The 20,160-nt window shown below is 43.9% G+C and overlaps 1 protein-coding gene across 1 annotated transcript in view; it reads left to right on the plus strand.

Annotated features, from left to right (window-relative positions):
- epha4b (eph receptor A4b) overlaps positions 1 to 20,160 on the plus strand; it is a 153,800-nt gene that overhangs the window by 19,091 nt on the left and 114,549 nt on the right. Inside the window, exons 2-3 of the mRNA XM_072688302.1 lie at positions 5,439 to 5,503; positions 15,012 to 15,672. Of these exons, the coding sequence (XP_072544403.1) occupies positions 5,439 to 5,503; positions 15,012 to 15,672 (726 nt within the window). The remainder of the gene's footprint in view (positions 1 to 5,438; positions 5,504 to 15,011; positions 15,673 to 20,160) is intronic.

A 20,160-nucleotide genomic window follows, 5' to 3' on the forward strand; every position in this document is an offset into this window, starting at 1 on the left:
AGATGAAGATTATCTGCTCTTGGTTTAAAAAGCCTCACATTTTCTCACAGCTGTTTATTTACCCATAGTCTAATCAATAGGCCAGTTGAAGAATGTTCCTGGAACACTGTGTCATCAGTTTCGGGCTGGTAACAGGGCGGAAATGTTTGCAGACAAACCCCCTGCTTATCCGCGGGCCGAATTCATTCCAATTAGAAGACAAGCAAGTCTCCATGTTGAGTGTCTGGAGGCAAAGCCAGTATTGAACTGGTTTCTTATAAAGTCACATGCCTTAGCTGTAGGATAATGTAGTGGAATTGCAATTCGTTGTAATAATTGAAAAAAGGAAAAGAAAGAAACATCCATCGTCTTCAGGCACTGTGCTGTTTTGATGATAAGTGAGATTAGTGGTGTCTCAAACTGTGGTGAGTGCCCTGCATTTGTGTACCGTCTTGAATATTCAGGCATTCTATCTAAGACGTGCTTTAGAAATCACACAAACACAAAAATTGAACAAAACGTTTATTTACGCACAGCTCACAGTGTTTCCTCTAGGATATTTTGCAGCTGCAGCGTCGCACCCAACACCCCCCACCCCCTCTTTTCTTTCAGGAGATGAATGTGAGAAGCCATTAAAATGAGAAAATATCTCACAACAGGAAAAATCGCTGCTGTCTAACGACAACCATGTATCTCCAATTTTGTCTGTTTTTAGTTTTCACCATAATTTGAACCCTGTAGCTGTTCTGTACACTGTGTAAATAATTCTGGATGAACGGACCAATAGAAATGCTCTAAATTACCTGCAATTACCTCTTATTTTACGTTCACGTCCATTCAAAGTTGGTCACATTTTTGCCTTCTCCTGTAAACCCATCATTTTGGAGATGCATGTTTTTCATTGGACAGCGACAAAATACAGTGAAACCATTAGTGTTGCACTGATACCGGATCAGTATCTGCACCGATACTGGCACTCACACACAGTATCAGCACAGATACCTTACTGACACCCCGCAGTCATAAATAGTTATTACCATTTAACATATTGTTTTGTTTCCATGTGGTGTTTATTTGGCTCTGAAATCAAATTTGAGCTTAAGCAGCTTGTTTAAAGACCAACCATTGAAGTTCAGTACCTTTTTACATAGAGACAAGTACCTGAATGTGAAATTGCTGCATAAGCACTTTTTGAAATCAAGCTTTTTTTTGAAGTCGAGCTTAGCCAGATTGCGAGTCTCTACCTGCACGTGTTTCTGCATTGTGGCAATTTTAATTTTTTCATAGCTCAAACTTTTCCTCAACCAGTAAACGCTGTTCTTTCAAGCTTATTAGATCTTATTTGGGAAAACATAAAAAATGGACGACCTCTAAAAAGTGGAACGCTATCAGGATTTATCTATCCAGTATTTAAGTCAGAGTTGGTATCGCTGTCTGTACTCGGTATGGACCGAAAATCTAGTATCGGTATCGCAAAGGCAAAAGTGGTATCAGTGCATCCCTAGAAACCACCTGTGTAGACTATCCATTCAGGTCCATTTATACGTATGGCGACTTTCTTCCACTGTGAGCTGGCTGTTTTCCAGGTACTGGTGAAGACCGGCTGCCTTTCTCTGTGTACATTTCAAGTCACATGTGATCCGCTGTGGCTTCCTGTGTCTCGGGGCGGCTGTCAGGATGCTGCGTGGCATAATTAATGTCATAATTAATAATGAAAGTCTTCCTGTTACGTCACGGATCTTCTCTCTATTGTTAAACCTGTCTAAGGGTGCCTTCACAACCACCTTGTTTGGTCCGGACTTTCGGACTGGGAATAGGACTCTCTGTCCAGCAGATTAACACGAACCTGTTGGCACCATGCTGCCGAATGCCAGGCTGGGCCTAGAGGGGGGTATAAAGCCCCCCAGCATTGAGCTGTGAAGCAGTGGATCTAACCGTGTTCTCGGAAATTCTGAAATGATGGTTGGTGCTTCATCCAGTACTTCTGGAATGAGTTGGGGAGAATGAGGTGAGGTGGTGATCATCATCCAACATCCTGACCTCTGCACAGGCCCTTGTCAAATCCTCACAGCAATGCTCAGACAGTTACTCCAACAAGAGCAGGATGAGCTCAGGTTTCCATCATGAATGAGCTGGTGTCCCAATACTTTTGGGACTTTCCGTATAGCCTATAATGTGCTATTGGTGACCCACCGCCATGACCTCATCTGACCATCTTACGGCGAGTCTGCCGACAGTCCCGAGGAATCACTGCTCACTGCTTGTTCCTGGCTCTTCACAGTGCACTCAGTAGAGCGGCAGGGTGAATGCAGCTCTCGCCGGGTGAAGAATTGCAGTCGGCATGTAGGAAACTATTTATGAAACATGAATCACCGTTCATTAATCTTTTACAAACGCGCCGCTGTCCTTATAAATCAAACCAGTGCACCACACACACACACACACACACACACACTGCAGTATTACAGTATATATGGCATAGTGGAGAACCTCAGCCTGTCAACAACCTACTCTCCCTTTTGCTTTCTGTACACTCACTCTCTCTCTCTCCCTTACCGTCTACCTCTCTGGCTAGCATGCTCGCTCGCTCGCTCTTTCTTTCTCCGTGTCTGTCATTCTCCTCTTCACCTGCTGTGAAGGGTATCCTGTATTTGTTTCCTGTATTGACCTGTCCTGACATTACAGTAAAACACTACACAATGCAACAAAATCAATTAAGCATTAGAAGCCTGTAATGTGACCTATATGCCATGGTGGGGCAATTTAAGTGAAGCTAGCCTGAGCTCAGCAATATCCCTCTGTTTATTTCCTACGATATTGACTGCGAATGTGCCTTTCTCGGGCGAAAACAACCGTATGCACCAATATACAGCTCTGCCAAAAAGTTTTATTAGAGGGAGGGAGCTGCTTAGCTGCTTATCTGGGCAGCAAGTGTTCATTTCCTCAGTGAAACACTAGTATTAGAGTGAATGCTAATAATGAGCATGTACAGGGCTGGGCGATATGGTAAAAATACTAGATCATGATATTGAAAGACATTTTTATGATACACACTACTTATCATGATACATGTAATCGCAGACTTGATATATCAGTAGCGACAGGGTCTTAAAAACTACTAGAAAAGCATATTGCGTTAACAAAATTCATCACGATACGATAAAATATCATCATATCGCCCAGCTCTGCCTTGAAAGCGACCAATGACCAGATCGGCGCTGTCCGATAAAAACCTGCATCTCCAGAACGTCAGCTTTACAGGAGAAGGCAAAAACCTTCTTAACTTTTAATGGAAGTCAATGGAAAAAGATTGGATTCCAAGTCGTTTTGGAGCATTTCTGTTGGTTCATTCGTCCATTCAGTTTTAAATGAATCGTTTAATAAACGTTAAACCGGCAAGCTGACCTGAAGCTGGTTAGCGAGCTAGCAATAGATCAGTTAGCAGGATGACCGTCTGCTCACCACAGAACTAATTCAGGTCGGGCTTAACGTTTAGAGGAGAATGACTCGAGCGACTGGCGCCGGAAAGAGCGGCTTCAGCTGACTGACTGCTGAGCTACCGACACAAGTGTTGACCATAACGTTCCAGCTAACTGAGCCTCAACTCACACAGGTTTAGAGGATAAAGCCTCTAGAGGAACAGAATGTGTGTTTGAGTGGTTTTTAGGAATAAACTTGCCTCTGTAACAGTCCAGCAGACTAAGGCGCTGCCATTATGTCCCAAGGATCACTGGTTTCAACCCCTAGGGTCAAGCTGCTTGCCATCAGCAGCCAGAGCCTGAAATAGCACAATTGGCCTGGCTTTCTCTTGTGTGTGTGTGTGTGTGTGTGTGTATCTCTCTCTCTCGCCTCACATCACATCAGTGTTTGCCGGCCGATGCATTAGAGCTGGGTACCCAGCGCTTTCCTCCGAGCGACTTGGCTGCCCGGTAACGCTGCATCAGCAGGCGGTAGCTGGTTGCACATGTGTCTGAGGAGGCGTGGGTCAGTCCTCACCCTCCCAGTGTCAGGAGCATTACATGTGTTTGGGCGGGGGGGGGGGGAGGATAACGAGTGGGTTGGGTAATCTAAAATTGGTCAATTTGACCCGGCAGCATTATTGCTGTTCCTTACAGCTGAGCATAAGAAGAGGGTTAAATCCAAAGGTGATCCAGTTCAAATGCCGCTTGCCTCGGGGCAGAATCAACAGCCGGTATCGGCATATTTCTGTAAGTGGAACTTCAGTCTGGGTTGATTTCTTCATCTTCTGTCAGTGATCATAAGTGTGTGTGTATTTGTGCATGAGTCGGCTGCAGTTTGAGCCAGACTGCTCTGTACTGTGAAAAGGCAACATCTGCAGATGGGCCCTAATTAAAAATTAATGCCTTGCAATGCCAAGACCTTAATTACCCGGGAATAGAGCTGGGAACAGGCTGGGAAAACACAGTTCAGAGGCTCGGGCCATGGAATGAGCTCTGGCAGGGGATCTGTCCGCAAACTTTCAACCACAAGTCTCTCAAACCTGCACGCGCTAAGTGATGCGTCTTTAGACCTTTTAAAGGTTCTTCACACTCCCAAGCAGTGTAGGGGCGGCCTTTGTTGACCGCGTCCTGAATTGGGACATGCCTGTAGGCTTATTATGCTGCCCTCTTCAGTTTCAGAGGAATTACGGTCTCGCGTATCTATGACAGCTGCGGTAGTTTCAATTTCTATCGGTTCCCATGACGCCCCCAGTTTTGATCGTGAACTTGCTCTACGTCTGAAATTGAGGTTGTTTGCTTGGAAAGACTATAAAACCATGGTTAGATGAGCGCAAAGGGCAAGTACTGCTTGTTAGTACTTAATAGTTTAAGGTAATGGAGTGGATTACTTCCGATTATATCCAATCCTATGACCCCCCCCACCCCCCCCCCCCCATAGCTCAAACCAATTATTTAAACAAAACTGCCCTCGATACCGAGGAGCATAAGGAATGTAAGGAGTGCTGAAGCTAAATCTACACAAAGCATTAGCAAAGAGCCGTTTTACATGGCTGAACCCTTTGGAGGTGTTTATCCGTACATGACCTGCAGCACTAATTAGACTTCCATATCGCTGCTGCTGCTGAAGTCCGGAGCGGGAGCAGGAGCAGGATTTGTTTTTCTGCATGCCGCATGTCACGGGTCTGTTATTGATGGCGCTGACTCACATCGGGAGTCTCTAGTGAGGGTCACCAGCGGCGGGCTTTTCCCCAGGGTGACGAATTAGGGACTTCTGGGAATGATTTAGGCTGTGAGGCCAGACTAACCCCCCCTTCGGAGGCTGCTGTCCTGATTATCTTCCGCTGAGCAGTAATTTACTGCCAGCCCAAAAACAACTGTAAATTCAAATGGCCAAAACAGCCTGAATTTCAGAGCTTGGTGTCACGGGGTTGGCTGTGAAACACTGAATCATTCTCTCGAACTTTCTCTCACTTTCCATCTCTTTCTTTTTCTTCGTAGTTACGTTGCTGGACTCGATGTCTGCTCTGGGGGACCTTGGATGGGAGGCCTATCCAGCAGAAGGGGTGAGTAGTAACAAATCACGACCATCCATGACTCACACACACTGGTGTGCTGTGTAAAAGGGCAGATGTGTCCAAATACTTTAGTCTTTTTAATAATTAAACAGTGCTGTAATAATTGATTATTATGTTAGTATTACTGGTAACTGTCTGATTACTGGTAGGCTGGGCGGTTGAAATACAGTGTACTGCTGTTTTTAAAAATGTCGACGGTATCTCAAAATGAGGACGGTATTTCAAAATTATGACTTGTCTGATGTCGCAAAATTTGTGTTGTGTGTCTGTATCTAAAACGTGGCCAGCTAAGCTCATTCATCCAAGTGCATTTAAGTCCACAATAGAATTTTGTGGCATCACTGTTCCCTCAATTTCCTCAATCTTTGAGCACATGACAGACTGGCCGGTTGTTGTTTGGCAAAACAGCGCCACCGGTGGATGGGAGCTGCTTGTGAATCGTAACATGTAGCTTGTGCAGATGTTTTTCCTTGGAATTTCTAGGGGTGCAGCTACAGCTACTACAGCTTGCCCTCTCTCCATTGAAGGCTTTGTATCAGCTTGCCCGTCATGTCTATTCTAGTCCAGCACTTGGGTTTATGCAAGCTGGCCAGAAATCCAGAATTGCGCGTCATTATATCCCAGCAATTCACTTCCTCCGGAGCCTGACAACGTTTGGAACCTTTGTCCAAGACTTGCAGGTTGTTGTGTTTTTTTTTTTTTTTTTATGTGTGTTTCCCCCCCCCCCTGACCGTAATTGCTGCGGAAAATGCATTCCTTCCTTAGACTAGCAGCGGGAAGTCCCAGCTCCACCTGCTCATGAATATTTATGAACTCATATAAGAGGACTCTGCACAGAAAGTGCGTTACCCTGCTCCAGACTGTCCAGTGTGTTCGTGTGGGCACGTGTGTCAAGGTCGTCCGTGAGGTTTCCACAGGCAGGGTCTTGGTTTTGACTCCAGCGAGGAGCAGCGCAGCCTCAGTGGAAGAGCTAAAGCCAAGACACATCTCCTGCTTATTTGAGTAGGAAGCGAGATTAAGATCCTTTAAAGCAGAAACACGATCCCTCGTGGCAGAGAAGACCTGCCTGTGAGAGAGTGCGAGAGAGAGGGAGAGAGAGAGATGGATGCTCTACTGCTTTTACGATGCTCCCGCTACGGCCTAAAAATAATCAAGTTAGTGAAAGTCATACCGAGCTTTAAAGAAAATCAATCCTCAACCACTTAAAAAAAAAAAAAAAGATTTAATAGAGAATCAGAGGCTGGATCGTATCTCTAGTCTTGTCATACACACACACACACACACACTCTCAGAGGTTTGTTTTTATACCGATGCCGATTTTCATGTCCACAATTTAGCAATGTCAGAATAATGCTTAGCAATATTAGGTAATCCTAATTGACCTAAAACAGGAAAAGGTCATGTCATCAATGAGGAAAAATGCATGTGTCTTTTTCTATAGTTTATGATAACTATCTATAAACTATAAACAGATCTAGAAAGCCACTCTGACGAGTCATATTGCCAGGATGACTTGTCCTATTTTAACATTGATTTGCCTGGAATTTCACTCTCTCATATCAATAATGACATTTTTACTAGTAAAAAATGTCCAATTATATATATCTACAATTATTGTTATGAGTAGACATTGTAATTACAAGTATCTAGGTCAGCATATCCATAAATACATTTTGAGTACTACAAATTATCTCTAAAATGTGGTTAAATACATATTGAGTAGTACAAATTATCTCTAAAATATAGTTTTAAATATTTTTAATTCAGTTTTGACTAGTAAGAATAATATTCGTATTTAATTCTAGAATTTTGACTATTCAGAATTACAGTGTGAAGTTACAATTTGTATTATCAATAATAATTGTAGATGTTGTAAGATGTTTTACTAGGGAAAAAAATCATTATAGATTAGAGAGTGAGATTCCATGTAAATAAATGGTACTGTATCTCTAGTGGAAATGACAAATATAGATATGTCATTCTGTCATTCTGGCCAGTGAGAAAGGCTTTATAGATCAGTATATGAAGAGTTCTATCTATAAAATTTTAAAGAAAATAAACTGTAAAGAATTCATTCCAGGTCATTTGGGAGCATTTCTATTGGTCCATTCGTCAGTGATGTCAGATTGGGTAAAAACACGGGGGGGGAATGGAGAGACAAGTTTTTTTTGCATTAAAGTGACAATATGCAAGATGTTTGATGTAAAGACTACTCAGTTCTACTCAGCACTCTGTATTGGAAATGTGCAGCACTCCCACACACACACACACACACACACACACACACACTCATATGCATTCACTCACAAATCTCGCTTTTGTGGCGACCGAGTCTGAAGACGCCAAGCTTGTTTTTTATTTTGTTTTTTTTCCTGCAGCCCTGGAAGTCTCTGTCGGACCCCAATTTCCTCCCAAAGGGACGAATGTTGGGCTTACATAACGCCGTGTTACGTTACGCAACCGGACAGTGTTTAGGTGCAAATTCGATTCTCCCACCTCTCCCCCAAAAGAGGCTGGTGACATTTCCTGCACAGTGTGCTGGAGTCAGATCCAGACGGCGTGGGGCTGCGGTGGGAGGCTGAGCAGAAGATGTGATGATGGATAAGTGGGTTTTAGTGTTTACATCGCCCCCAGTAAGATCCCTCCCTGTACATTAATGAGATTAGAGGGAATGATCGTCTGGGAGAGTGGAGATTACTCTGTGGAGGTCTGCTGAGGGGGAGAGTCAGGCCCGTCTACCAGAGCCGAGGTGAAGCCACGTGCCTCACGTTCAGTCTGGTCTTGAGGGCTTGATCAGATCAAGTGAAGATAAAGTGGCTATCAGTGATTGAAAGCTGGTACAGCGTGATTACAGCATTGTTGTTGGGTCAGGGATGCTCCTCTAATCTCATCCTTCTGTCCGTGAGGGCGTCTATAATGCTCTATAACGTTCTTAGGATACATACAGCCTGAGGCTATGCACTATGACTTGATGTTTCATGGTCCGACATGGAACCATCACCTCGATTAAAGAACACTTGAAATACCATTTTAGAGTTAATTTAGTTGATTAACTGATTTTTAGAAATAATTGCTAGCCCCAGAGGTTTGGGCCCAGTTGCTTTTTATTGTCTGAAAAGAAAAAGTTTGGGCAATCATTTTAATAAATTTCAGCCCCTGTCCAATCTTTTTTGTGTGTTTAAAGTGTTTTAAGGCTTTCCATTTTATGTAATTTTTGGCCATGAGAGCATGAAGTTCACTGTATTGCATATATATGATAATCTCTTTCTTGACAGCCTCTGCATCCAACATAATGGGTTTAGCTTTGCGAAAGTCCAACCACACTGAAGAACCCTGCATGAGAATCTGATCCAACTCAACAGATTGCTAACAGGCTAATGTCGGAAAATCGTATTGATGAGATGAGTGCATATGCAATGCTCTATATATATATATATATATATATATATATATATATATATATATATATATATATATATATATATATATATATATATATATATATATAGTTGGGGGCGTGTCTTTAAAAATGCTGATAGCTAAATATGTTTACAAACTGCAAGGTTTGTGTTGCTGCTACAAACAATTTTTTTAATGGTTTACACTCATCCATATGAAAAATAACAAATACATGCTAGTGATGATTCTTACTTGATAAACATATCGCTCACCTAATGCTCATACTTTTAATGCTCTTTGTTTGTTTGTTTTGTTTGCAGTATTTGTGTTGTTTCCGACCACAACCGCTTCATAGTCATAAGTACGAACTTTTGAGGTGGACTTGGAAAGCAACCTAATTTTCAGAGATTTCAGTTTGAAAATTTGAAGCATTTACAAAAGAATCTAGAAATCTAAAGTCATCGAAAACCAAATGTCTATCTACAGCTGCCATTTAAACCTTCTTTGAAAAAAAGGGAATGAACAGCACAGTTTGCTTTATAAGAATAGTAATTAGGGATTACTATTACTACGATCGAGGGATGTCCCAGAGAGTTTCTGTGATAGTTTAGTTTCTAACCAGTCAAAAGTTACGGAAATGTGTAGATGTGGCGGAAATATATATTTAACTGCATGCACAAAAAACAAAAAAAAACAACACACATTGAAAAACATAAACACGAAGTACTAGAACCACAGATATTACGTTCAGTTTTCCTGTTCCATTGTACAGACCCACACTACAGACTCTAAACTGTTCTGTTACCCTCTGAAAACGCTCTTCACTGCTCGCTCTGCTAGAAAACAGCGGAAAAAACAAAGGATCGTAACTAAATCATGCTTGAAATATTCAATAACTGACCCTCTAGAATATGCTGGGATCAGGTGTCGGCTAATTTATCCCTATAGATAATGTTATGGGAAATAATGTTTAATTTATAGAGCACTCTTCATGCAGGTAAATGCATTATGGGCAGATGATGGTTGAGTAGCGATAACTAGCGTAACAAAAATTAAAAGAAGAACTTTGCTTGAAGATTGATTAGAGACAAATTTAAGCCATTTTATTTTGGTCTTATTATTTGAAATTGGAGTAATACAATTACAATTCCAGAAATTTGGTAAAGCAAGTTTATATAAATGGGTTTTATTTCAAGTCATTTTGGATCAGTTCTGTCAGTCCATGAAATGCTCATACTATGAGAAGAGTAATGGCAAATCAACATCATTGAAAACCAGTGGAGTTTAAATTGTTTTTTTGGTTTTGTGGGATAATGAAGCTCTGCTAAAACAAGACCGCATCATGTGTGCTTGTTCAGAGAAGAGATTCTGATCTTGGCCAGTTTTGTTTTCTGGTCTTCAACGTTTGACCTGTAGAATCAGAGCAGTGCTCGGTATGCAATTTCAACCCAGTGAACTTCCCTCAGTGTTTCCAGCTGTCCTGATCGTACCGATAGGGCTCGTTTCCCCATCGCAGTGATTATTTAAAGGTGCTGAGGTGTGGGACTATTGGGTTGCAACCGTGGAGATTAGCATGCTGACCTTTAACCCAGGGAAGTAGAGCCGGTGCTGCCTTCAGTCGGCAGGGAGGAAAGACGGCTGGTTCCCATGGTTCCCTGCTCTGCGCCACTGGATATTTACCACAGCGACTCAATCGTCTGCCACTTGACCCTGACAGGCCGCAGCTAATACCCCCAGCCCCGAGCCAGATGTGTAGGCTTTGCTTTGGTTTGACACTCAGCACTTAGAGTGTGTGTGTGTGTGTGTGTGTGTGTGTGTGTGTGTGTGTGTGTGTGTGTGTGTGCGCGCATGCCTGTCTAAACCATAACAGGAACAGTTCATTTGGGGTGACGGAAAACAGGTAAACTTAATGATGTGTCTTTCATAAAGGAACCTCTCCGAAACCAGACGTTCTTTGGGGATTTGAAGCCAATTACGCTGTAAGGATCTTAAACTACCAGATGATTGCAGGCTGGGAATTAAGTTAAGCCAATGACAGGCTCAGCAGAAGCCCTGATCTGACAGGTTTGCCCAGCTTCAAGGCCCCGCGGAGGGTAACTATGTAACGCAAAGGACGTAAAGGGCTTAAGCTGTGCCTCCTGCCTCACTGAATATTTCTGGAAATTGCATGTAGGCCGCATTCAAAGTCAGATGACCATATGGCCTGGCAATCATTGCGTCATCCATACGTCGTGAAGGTATGTACACCTTACACCCTTCCTCTGAAGACTCTCCAAATAAGCCCACCCCTTGATGATAAAACACTTTCTGACTCCAGACAACGACTCCCCAGCGGAAACATGTCCGTCGCAGTTCAGAATAAATAAGCAGCACCTCCTAAACCTGCCCCTCTTGCATCCGTAAATATCCCCCCCCACCTCAAAATGTCATAATCACTGCACTCTCGGGAGGGAAGGCCCAGTTTTTCTTCCAGAAAGTCATTCCATGGTCCTGTCGCTTTGATCTGCGGTGTTCGCCCGGCGGCTGTCCTCTGAACTGCGCACATGGATCCGTTTAAGGGCAGCCTGTAGTTGTAATTGACCCTTGTGCCCAAGTTGATTTCTTTTTAAACTGTATGCCGTTGGCAACGAGGCTCGAAACCATCATGTTGTTAAAGCTTGTGACTTCATGGCAGGTTGCAGTGACAGCCCCGGCAACCTCTGCAGAAAACCTGCCGGAGTGGCACGGAACAGTTCAGTTGGCTCTGATGGGAAGAGCTAATCGGTTCCAGGCCTGAAAAATGCTAGATGTTTTCACGGCCTTTTAAGGGTTCTTTGTTACATGAGCTTGATGTTTCACCAGACTCTGTTTTCTGATGCCGCCGAGATCATTGATCCTGTTCCAGCAGATGTCTTGTGGATCTTTGTGTTCTCTTCCCTTTTAACAGACCAGAAAGCAATCACTGACTGCCTTATAATAACTGCACAATAACTTGTGCTCGTACCATCAAGCCACCACTGCACATCCACTAAAACACAGAACCACCACTGCCTTTCTGGGTTCTGGGTTCAATACCCATGTTTTGTTGTATCATTATTGATGATAACCCAGCACTGTAACCACTGACCCAACACTGCCCATTCACTAAATCATGTGATTCAGTTGCTATGCAGTGTTGCTTTGCTGGTTAGAGCGCTAGGGTATTGCTCACATTGTTCTGGGTTCAATACCCATGTTTTGCTGCATTCTTAATGATAACCCAGCACTGTAACCACTGACTCAACACTGCCCATTCACTAAATCATGTGATTCAGTTGCTATGCAGTGTTGCTTTGCTGGTTACAGCGCTAGGGTATTGCTCACATTGTTCTGGGTTCAATACCCATGTTTTGTTGTTTCATTATTGATTATAACCCAGCACTGTAACCTCTGAACCAATGCTGTGCATCCACTAAATGTGATTCAGTTGCTGGGCATGGTTTGTTTGCTGGTTAGAGTGCTGGGTTATTGCTCACATGGTTCTGGGTTCAATACCCATGTTTTGTTGTATCATTATTGATGATAACCCAGCACTGTAACCACTGACCCAACACTGCCCATCCACTAAATCATGTGATTCAGTTGCTGTGCAGTGTTGCTTTGCTGGTTAGAGCGCTAGGGTATTGCTCACATGGTTCTGGGTTCAATACCCATGTTTTGCTGCATTCTTAATGATAACCCAGCACTGTAACCACTGAACCAACACATGCTTCATTTGCTGGCAATGTTTTTTTTTTTTGCTAGTTAGAGCGCTAGGTTATCGTTCACGAGGTTGTGTGTTCGATACATCTTGTTGCATTAATGTTGTTGGACAACCCATTTTGCAGGACCACAAACTGGGACTCCCCATCGAATTGACTTCGGTTTGCCTCCATTTCAGAATTAACCCCATTCTTCCCCGTTCTTTTCATCTCCATCAAGGGAAATGGAGGAAAAAAGAGGCAACTTTAGTGGCCGAGGCATTTGGGGAACAGACCTCGAGATTTTTTGTTTGGTTAGAGCTTGCCATCTAACCAGCCATTTGCTCATTTCTCAGTAGCTCAAAGGGAGCCTCAAATCACCCCAGCTCCAAACTGAGACGGTGGTCCGCGAGCCTATCTCCAGTCCAAATTAGATCCATACGCTCTGGGATCTGGGTTATATTTGGGCAAATCGAAATCTTTTTGGGAATCAGACGTTTGAAGGATTGCTTCGGCATGACTGCCCGCCTGGTTTATTTTCTTTCTCTTCAAGGAATAGAAATGTTTTCTTACTCATGCAAGAAGTGTCCCCAATTACACAACCTCACACAAGTGGAAGCAGATGGTTCACGACGACGGGAGACAAAGTCACTCTGTATTGCCTAATATCGGCCAAGCACACACCCACACCCACACACACACTTGCAATTAGACCATAATAGACTTCCACAGACTGACATAGAAGACATACACACACATACTCAGAGCTCGTCACTCGCACATATCGACACATGCTTTTATTTTCTCTATGGGAACCTCTCCGAAATTGTTAAAATAACATGATCGTTCTGGCGTTTTGGGGACATTTTGAAAAATAGGCTTGAGTTGTGGTTTAGGCATAGTAGTACCTAGGTACAGTCAAACTGAGGTCAATGGATAATCTCAAGATACCTCAAGTTATGTGTAAAACCTGCTTGGGCCTTGCTTTTTTTGTCCTGCCAGAGGCAATTAGATTTGCATAAAAGAGAATCCGAGTGCTGGAGAACATTGGTTTAAAGTAAATATACAATTATACAGTTTCCACATCTATAAAAATTAAATTAATTTTTTTACAAATCAGAACATGCAAGTGATCCCGCCTCTGTGTGGACCATACAAGTTTAAACTGCAGCAACATAGTAAAACATTTTTTAGAAAATTAAGAATTCAGACCATAGTTAGATATTTTATTGTCTATTTCAACCCAATGCATTAAGTCAATAATAATAATCTTAATATTCACATCACTTTATGGGGTATACTTAAAAATAATAATTGTATCATTTTTTTTTTCAATATCCTTTAAAATGTCTTTTTGATTTGCTTTAAAGTGAAATTAAAATAATTTGGTTTAGTGTCAATTTTAATTTGAAATAGATTTTTCTATTTATTTATTTGTTTGTTTGTTTATTTAAAGCTGGTCATGTTTTTATGTCACTTATACCCATTGTTTTAATTCATGGGTAAGTCTTGGTTAAGCCAAACCCCTGGATTTTCTACCAAATAAAATAAAATTTGTGTAGCTCTTTTACAGTAATCGGCTAATGAGACAGAAGATCAGCAAAACATAAAGCGTAAATGACATAAAAAAGCCCAGTGAGCAAGCCAAAGGCAAAAGTGGTCTCTCAGAGCTGGAAGAAGAAACATTGGGAAGAACCAAGACTCATAAGTGGCACCCATGGTCCTCTGGTCAGAACTATTTCTAAATTATTGATAAGTCAAGACTGTCCTTCTGCTCAGGTTTACTGATGTAGAGATAATATAACATATAATATTGTGGTAATAGCAATAAGTATAAGTAGTAGCAAATGTTAAAGTCCATGTAAATTTCAGCATAGTCTGGGATGGAGGATGGGGAAACTAGTCCAAGGCAGATAGCAGTAGCTGGATGGTGGGCAGCTGGTCTGATGTGGGTACAGGAGAGCCCGGCAGTCAATCTACCATCAGTGTCAGGCCAGGCAGGTGGGCATTTATTTGAAAAAAGGTAAAGAGATGGAGTAAGGTGGTTAGTTTGGTTTGGATTTCTGCAGTACAGAGAACGTGTAATAGATCTGACTATAACAGCATAACTAAAAGGAGAGAGCCAGAAGGTAACACAGACATGGAAGTACCCTGAAACACTGGCATGCCTCCGTTCCATCATCTACAAACCTGTTGTCTACATTCCTCTACCTCATGGCAGTTTACTATTTGAATGAAGAAATGACCATTGAGCACAGTTTACATGCAATTAAAGTACACTTTTATGTTTTATTGAAAAACAAAATCCTTTCTAATGTGTGTACAACTGTTCAAAACTGTAAAACTGATCTAGGTGACAATTTAAAACTAACTTTCATTCCTATGTTCTTTCCTTGAAGTGGGAAGAGATCAGCGTGATGGACGAACGCAACACGCCCATGCGTTCCTACCAAGTATGCAACGTGATGGAGGCTAACCAGAACAACTGGCTGCGGACACGCCACATCCTTCGGGACGGCGCCCAGCGCGTCTACATCGAGATCAAGTTCACACTGCGTGACTGCAACAGCCTGCCTGGAGTTCCCGGCACCTGCAAGGAAACCTTCAACATGTACTACTACGAGTCCAACAACCCCAACCTGTGGTTCATCAAGGAGAGCCAGTACGTCAAGATTGACACCATCGCGGCTGACGAGAGCTTCACGCAGACCGACGTCGGCGACCGCGTGATGAAACTCAACACGGAGGTGCGCGACATCAGCAACCTCAGCAAGAAGGGCTTCTACCTGGCCTTTCAGGATGTGGGGGCATGCATCGCCCTGGTATCCCTGCGAGTCTTCTACAAGAAGTGCCCCACGGCCGTGCTGAACCTGGCCCAGTTCCCCGACACGGTGACTGGGGGCGACTCTGCGCTAGTTGAGGTGCGGGGCTCCTGCGTCAATAATTCGGAGGAATTCGAGGCACCTAGGATGTATTGTAGCGCCGACGGAGGGTGGCTGGTGCCGATCGGGCGCTGCGTCTGCAAGCCAGGATACGAGGAGAGCAAGGACTACTGCCAACGTAAGTGACCAATGGCTTACAATACAGCTAAAGTGCAGGTCAGGGCTCATCAGTTCTGCTCATTAACTGATCAGTTCAATCAAAAAGGCTTGAGTAGGGAAACTGGGCTGTATTCCCAAGCTGCAGGATTGGAATTGGTGTTGTAGATGATACACTACAGGGTATGACTCATAGCGATACAGCAGTATATGGACATGTGAACAAGGTCATTCTTAGACGTTCTGGACCGTTTTCTGTTTCTTGTCAACCCAAGTCCTCCTAAACACATTCAATGATGTTGAGGTCTGGATTCTGGGGAGGTCAGTCAAATTGAGACGTCTTCTCGCAAAGATGGGTTGAAAGATGAAAGCTTTAAGTGCTGTTCGTCTGATGGAGACAGATTTGGTGGCCAGCCAGGTCTTGCAAGGTTACTAGGAGACCCAGTTTCTAGAACTTCAGCTCGGAAGCCTACCTGATCCCCTCAGCTCTGTAATATCATCCCGCCACTTTATGGCAAACCTCACGTTTCGCTTTGGTGTCGAACTTTAAGGCCAAACGCAAGACTTAAGGTCATGATGCTGCTTTGCTTTCAATTTGTGTGGTCTGTACGGATTTCTAACAGGGTGTGAAGTGGCAGCATGTTCAATAGTGTGGTTACAGACGAGGCTTTTCCTGAGTACACCGTGGCGCTGCGAGTGTTGAGAATAGCTTAAGGCATCAGTGAGTCACACCTATTCATTCTGGGTCCGGTTCCTGCTGGGTCTGTAGGCTGCTTCGGTATGCAAGTTATTGAGATGTAGCTTTCTCCACAGTACCTGCCGTGCTCTTTCACTCCCGTCTGCAAACGCAGGCCCAGACGTCTGCGGCAGTATGTGTGCCTTACTCTTCCGTCTCGGTTATCTTCACAACCGAACAGAACTAACCTTGAGAAAGTGTTAGTGTTAGCATCTACGAAACAGAACCTCCAGCCATCCTAGTTCCATCAACCACCCCCCACCCCCCAGGCTTTACCTTGCATGTCGCCGGCAAACACAGCCAAATTAGTCTCAAGATGTTCCGAGTTCGTCCCGCTTGCATTTATCCTCCCCCAGCCCTCTTGTTCCCCTGCTCTCAAGCCTCATGACTTTTATATAGGTGTGAGGTTTTTATACCTCTCCAGCAGAGTCCCCTAAACACAAAGAGTCGCCGAGCCGATAGAACGGCTCGCTAGCTGCACAACATGTTCTTTCTCTCTTTGTGCATTTGGATGCCTCTTGTCTAATGGTACCTGAGTGGCTTCATGTTGTTTGATAATGGCCCGGGTGGAGACACGCCGAGGGCCCTACCGAGGAGCTAATGACAGCGGCTGTGTGACGAGATGCTAGCTGGCCCCACACTGCGTTGGTGACATTTTCAATGGTAGCTTTTTTTTGTGTGTGTGTGTGTGTGTGTGTGTGTGTGTATGTGTCTGCGCAACTAAGCAGTCTAAGCAACAGCTCTACAAATAATGGTCCTACAAAACCAAAGGAAATCATGTAGAGCCTCCTTAAGCTCATGGGGTCCTTGGTGATGAAGTATAATATCATAAATATTGGGATATTTACATGATACACAATATGTTTAGGATTTTTTCAGCTTTTGTTTAAGGGTTGTAACCTAGATGGACTCCAGATGTGGTGTTGAAGTAGAGCTGGGCAATATGGAACACATATAATATCACAATATTTAAAGCCGTTTTTTATGATATACGATATTTATCACTATAATTCATCACATAGACAAAAAAAATAATAAAAAAACTGATATCTGAATACTCTCCCACTCTGAGTACCTTGATTTTTACTCGAAATATGCTGCACTCCATTGAATTAAATGGTTCCTTACCAGTTTTAAAGGTCCATCAACATAGAGCTGGGCAATATGACAATATATAAAAATTAGTGTATTCTTTTAATAAAACGTGCAGATAATCCACAATACATTTTTTTTTATTTTTATATATTGTCATATTGCCCAGCTCTATGTTGAAGGACCTTTAAAACCAGTAAGGAACCTTAACCTTAACTGGTTCTTTGTAAAACCAAATGGTTCTTCCAGTGATGCCATAGAAGAGCCACTTTTTGTCCCATAAAGACAAGTGCTGGTAATGGAGATGTGAACAATCTTCTTTAGACCTTTTAAAAGGTTCCTCACACTCCCCCTTCAGAAATATATCTTTATTAACACTGCCCTTCTTGGGACCAAACGTGGTTCTTCATCTGCGGTAGCAAACTGCAAAGTGCTCAGTCTAGATCCCAGACCCTCTGAAGGGAAAACAAAAGGTGAGAGTGCCTCCACCCTGTGGCCTTTGCTTTGCACTGGCTAGCGCGCTAATGTATTTAAATGAAGCCCTGGCTGGCTCGTGTTGCTTATACAGCATAGCTGCTAATGGACTCATTAGTCAGGCTGAAAAGGCTGCCCGCTCTAATTGGTGACATTTTCCTCCGCGCTGTTTTTCCGTAACGCTGCCGTCTTTCTCTCTGCGGCTGGTTTCTCGGTAATGGTCACCCTGCTTTTCTCAAGCGAGGCCCCAGCTTTGCTCTCCGGGACGGCTCGGGAGACGAGCCGGCCAGGCTTCCCTTTAAATATTCATGAGGCCTCATGGATCCCCTGTCTTGTCGAGCCGTGGCTAAAAAAGGCTAAGTGCTTTCATTAAAAAAAGGCAAACAAATAATGGGAAATGATGAAATTCAATTAGGCTTGGCCACTCGCCGCGTGTCCCCGCCGCTCATCATGAAGTCAGCAAGGCTGCCCATTTGAATGCTGAGCAGTGCGTGTATGTGTGAAGAGGGGGGGTTTAGACAGGTTTGCATAAATGTGTTTGAGTAAGCAGTGTGTGTGTGTGTGTGTGTGTGTGTGTGTGTGTGTGTGTGTGTGTGTGCTTGTGCTTGTGCCAGGATAGTGAGTCAGGCAGAAGCTCCTTAGAGAGCCGTCCCCACATCTCTCTGACGCATTCGCCATCGTCCTGCGTATGAAATATTCATACCGGTGGAGCCACGTCTTTTGTACCATCGCTTTTTTGGCCACCCTGTTTTAGCTAGAACTCAATTTATCCTTGATAGATTTTCAGCTCTCTAGGAGACACAGGGAGCAGAGGGTGATGGTGTTGTGTCCTATTGATCTGGGTCCAAACTTTAATCACACTGAATGAAAAAGGGACGTTAAAAGTTCTTGGAATCTGAATTTGAGTGGTTTGAACTAGCTGCTGATACTCCACAGTAGGGTGCTGTTAGTACATGAATAGCTGGTGGTGCTTCACATCACTAACACTGCATGTCCTTATTGTTGACTGTGGACAGTACCGTGCAAACACAGGGTACGTCATTGCCAGAATGTGTTGATGGTCAGTAAACCTACTGATCTCTGTTGATTAGATCATTATCTGGATCCAGTGGCACCTGTCGATATGTGGGATCTACGAATTAAGCAGCAAGTGAACGGTCAGTTCCTGAAGGCCATGTGTTGGAAGGAGGAAAAAAATGGACAAGCGTAAGAACCTGAGACTCTTCAACAAGAAGACCTGTGATGGCTAGACGACTGGGTCAGAACATCTCCAAAACATCAGCCAGTTATTGGGGTGTTCACGGTATGTAGTGGTCCAGTGACGGGGGTCATGGCCGCCCAAGGCCCCACCTCCCAACTTACGGGAATTAAAGGATCTGCAGAAAACATTTGGTGAAGAGACAACAGGACGCCTTCGGAGGTCTTGTTGAGGCATGGACTCCATGGGGCAGAGCTGTTTTGGCAGCACTGGTGGGGGGGCTAGACGGTGTGTCCTACCCGGATGTCAGGATGGTCCAGTCGTTCGCAGTCGCTCCAAATTTGGTCGATCACAGGCACATCCACCATATGGCTCCATATAGCCCATATGATTACTGGACCTCTCTAGCCCTCCTTTCTGACAGATTCGTACGAGCGCCATCCTGCTACAAGTGGCCCGTGACTGCCGCCCCAGGGTCTGTTCTGTTTCCTCGCCTTCTCAAGATTGTAATTACCGTCTCCGAAAGCCGACCTCGGGCCAGATCGGAGGAACTTCAAACCCGGGCTTGTAGATTAGCATGCTCCAGCTGTCTGTCTGTCTCGGGGGAGCGTTCATTAACACAGGCCCTTTTCAGCCTGGCAGTGTGGCACGATCTGATAAGGAGTCGCGGTCAGTCCAGCGGTCGGTGATCGTGCAGGGAAGAGGAAGGCTGCTATGCTCCCTCCCTTCCTAGAACTATGGGAAAAGCCCAGTTCAGCTCATCAGGGTCTTCTAAAGTGAGTAATTAGAGAGATCACATGGACCAGGATTCAGGAACGTGGGCTGTAGCCAATATCCAGTAAATAATGGACTCCCAAGATCTCCTGAAGGTGTCCTGTGGTGTCTGGCACAAAGATGTTAGTGGCAGATCCTTCAAGTCCTGTAAGATACAAGGTGGGACCTCCATGGATCACATCAGTGAACCTTGGGCACCCATGACCCTGTCTCTGGTACACTGGTTGACATTCCAT

The sequence above is a fragment of the Salminus brasiliensis genome, chromosome 9 (assembly GCF_030463535.1).
Source record: "Salminus brasiliensis chromosome 9, fSalBra1.hap2, whole genome shotgun sequence".
Lineage (NCBI taxonomy): Eukaryota > Metazoa > Chordata > Actinopteri > Characiformes > Bryconidae > Salminus > Salminus brasiliensis.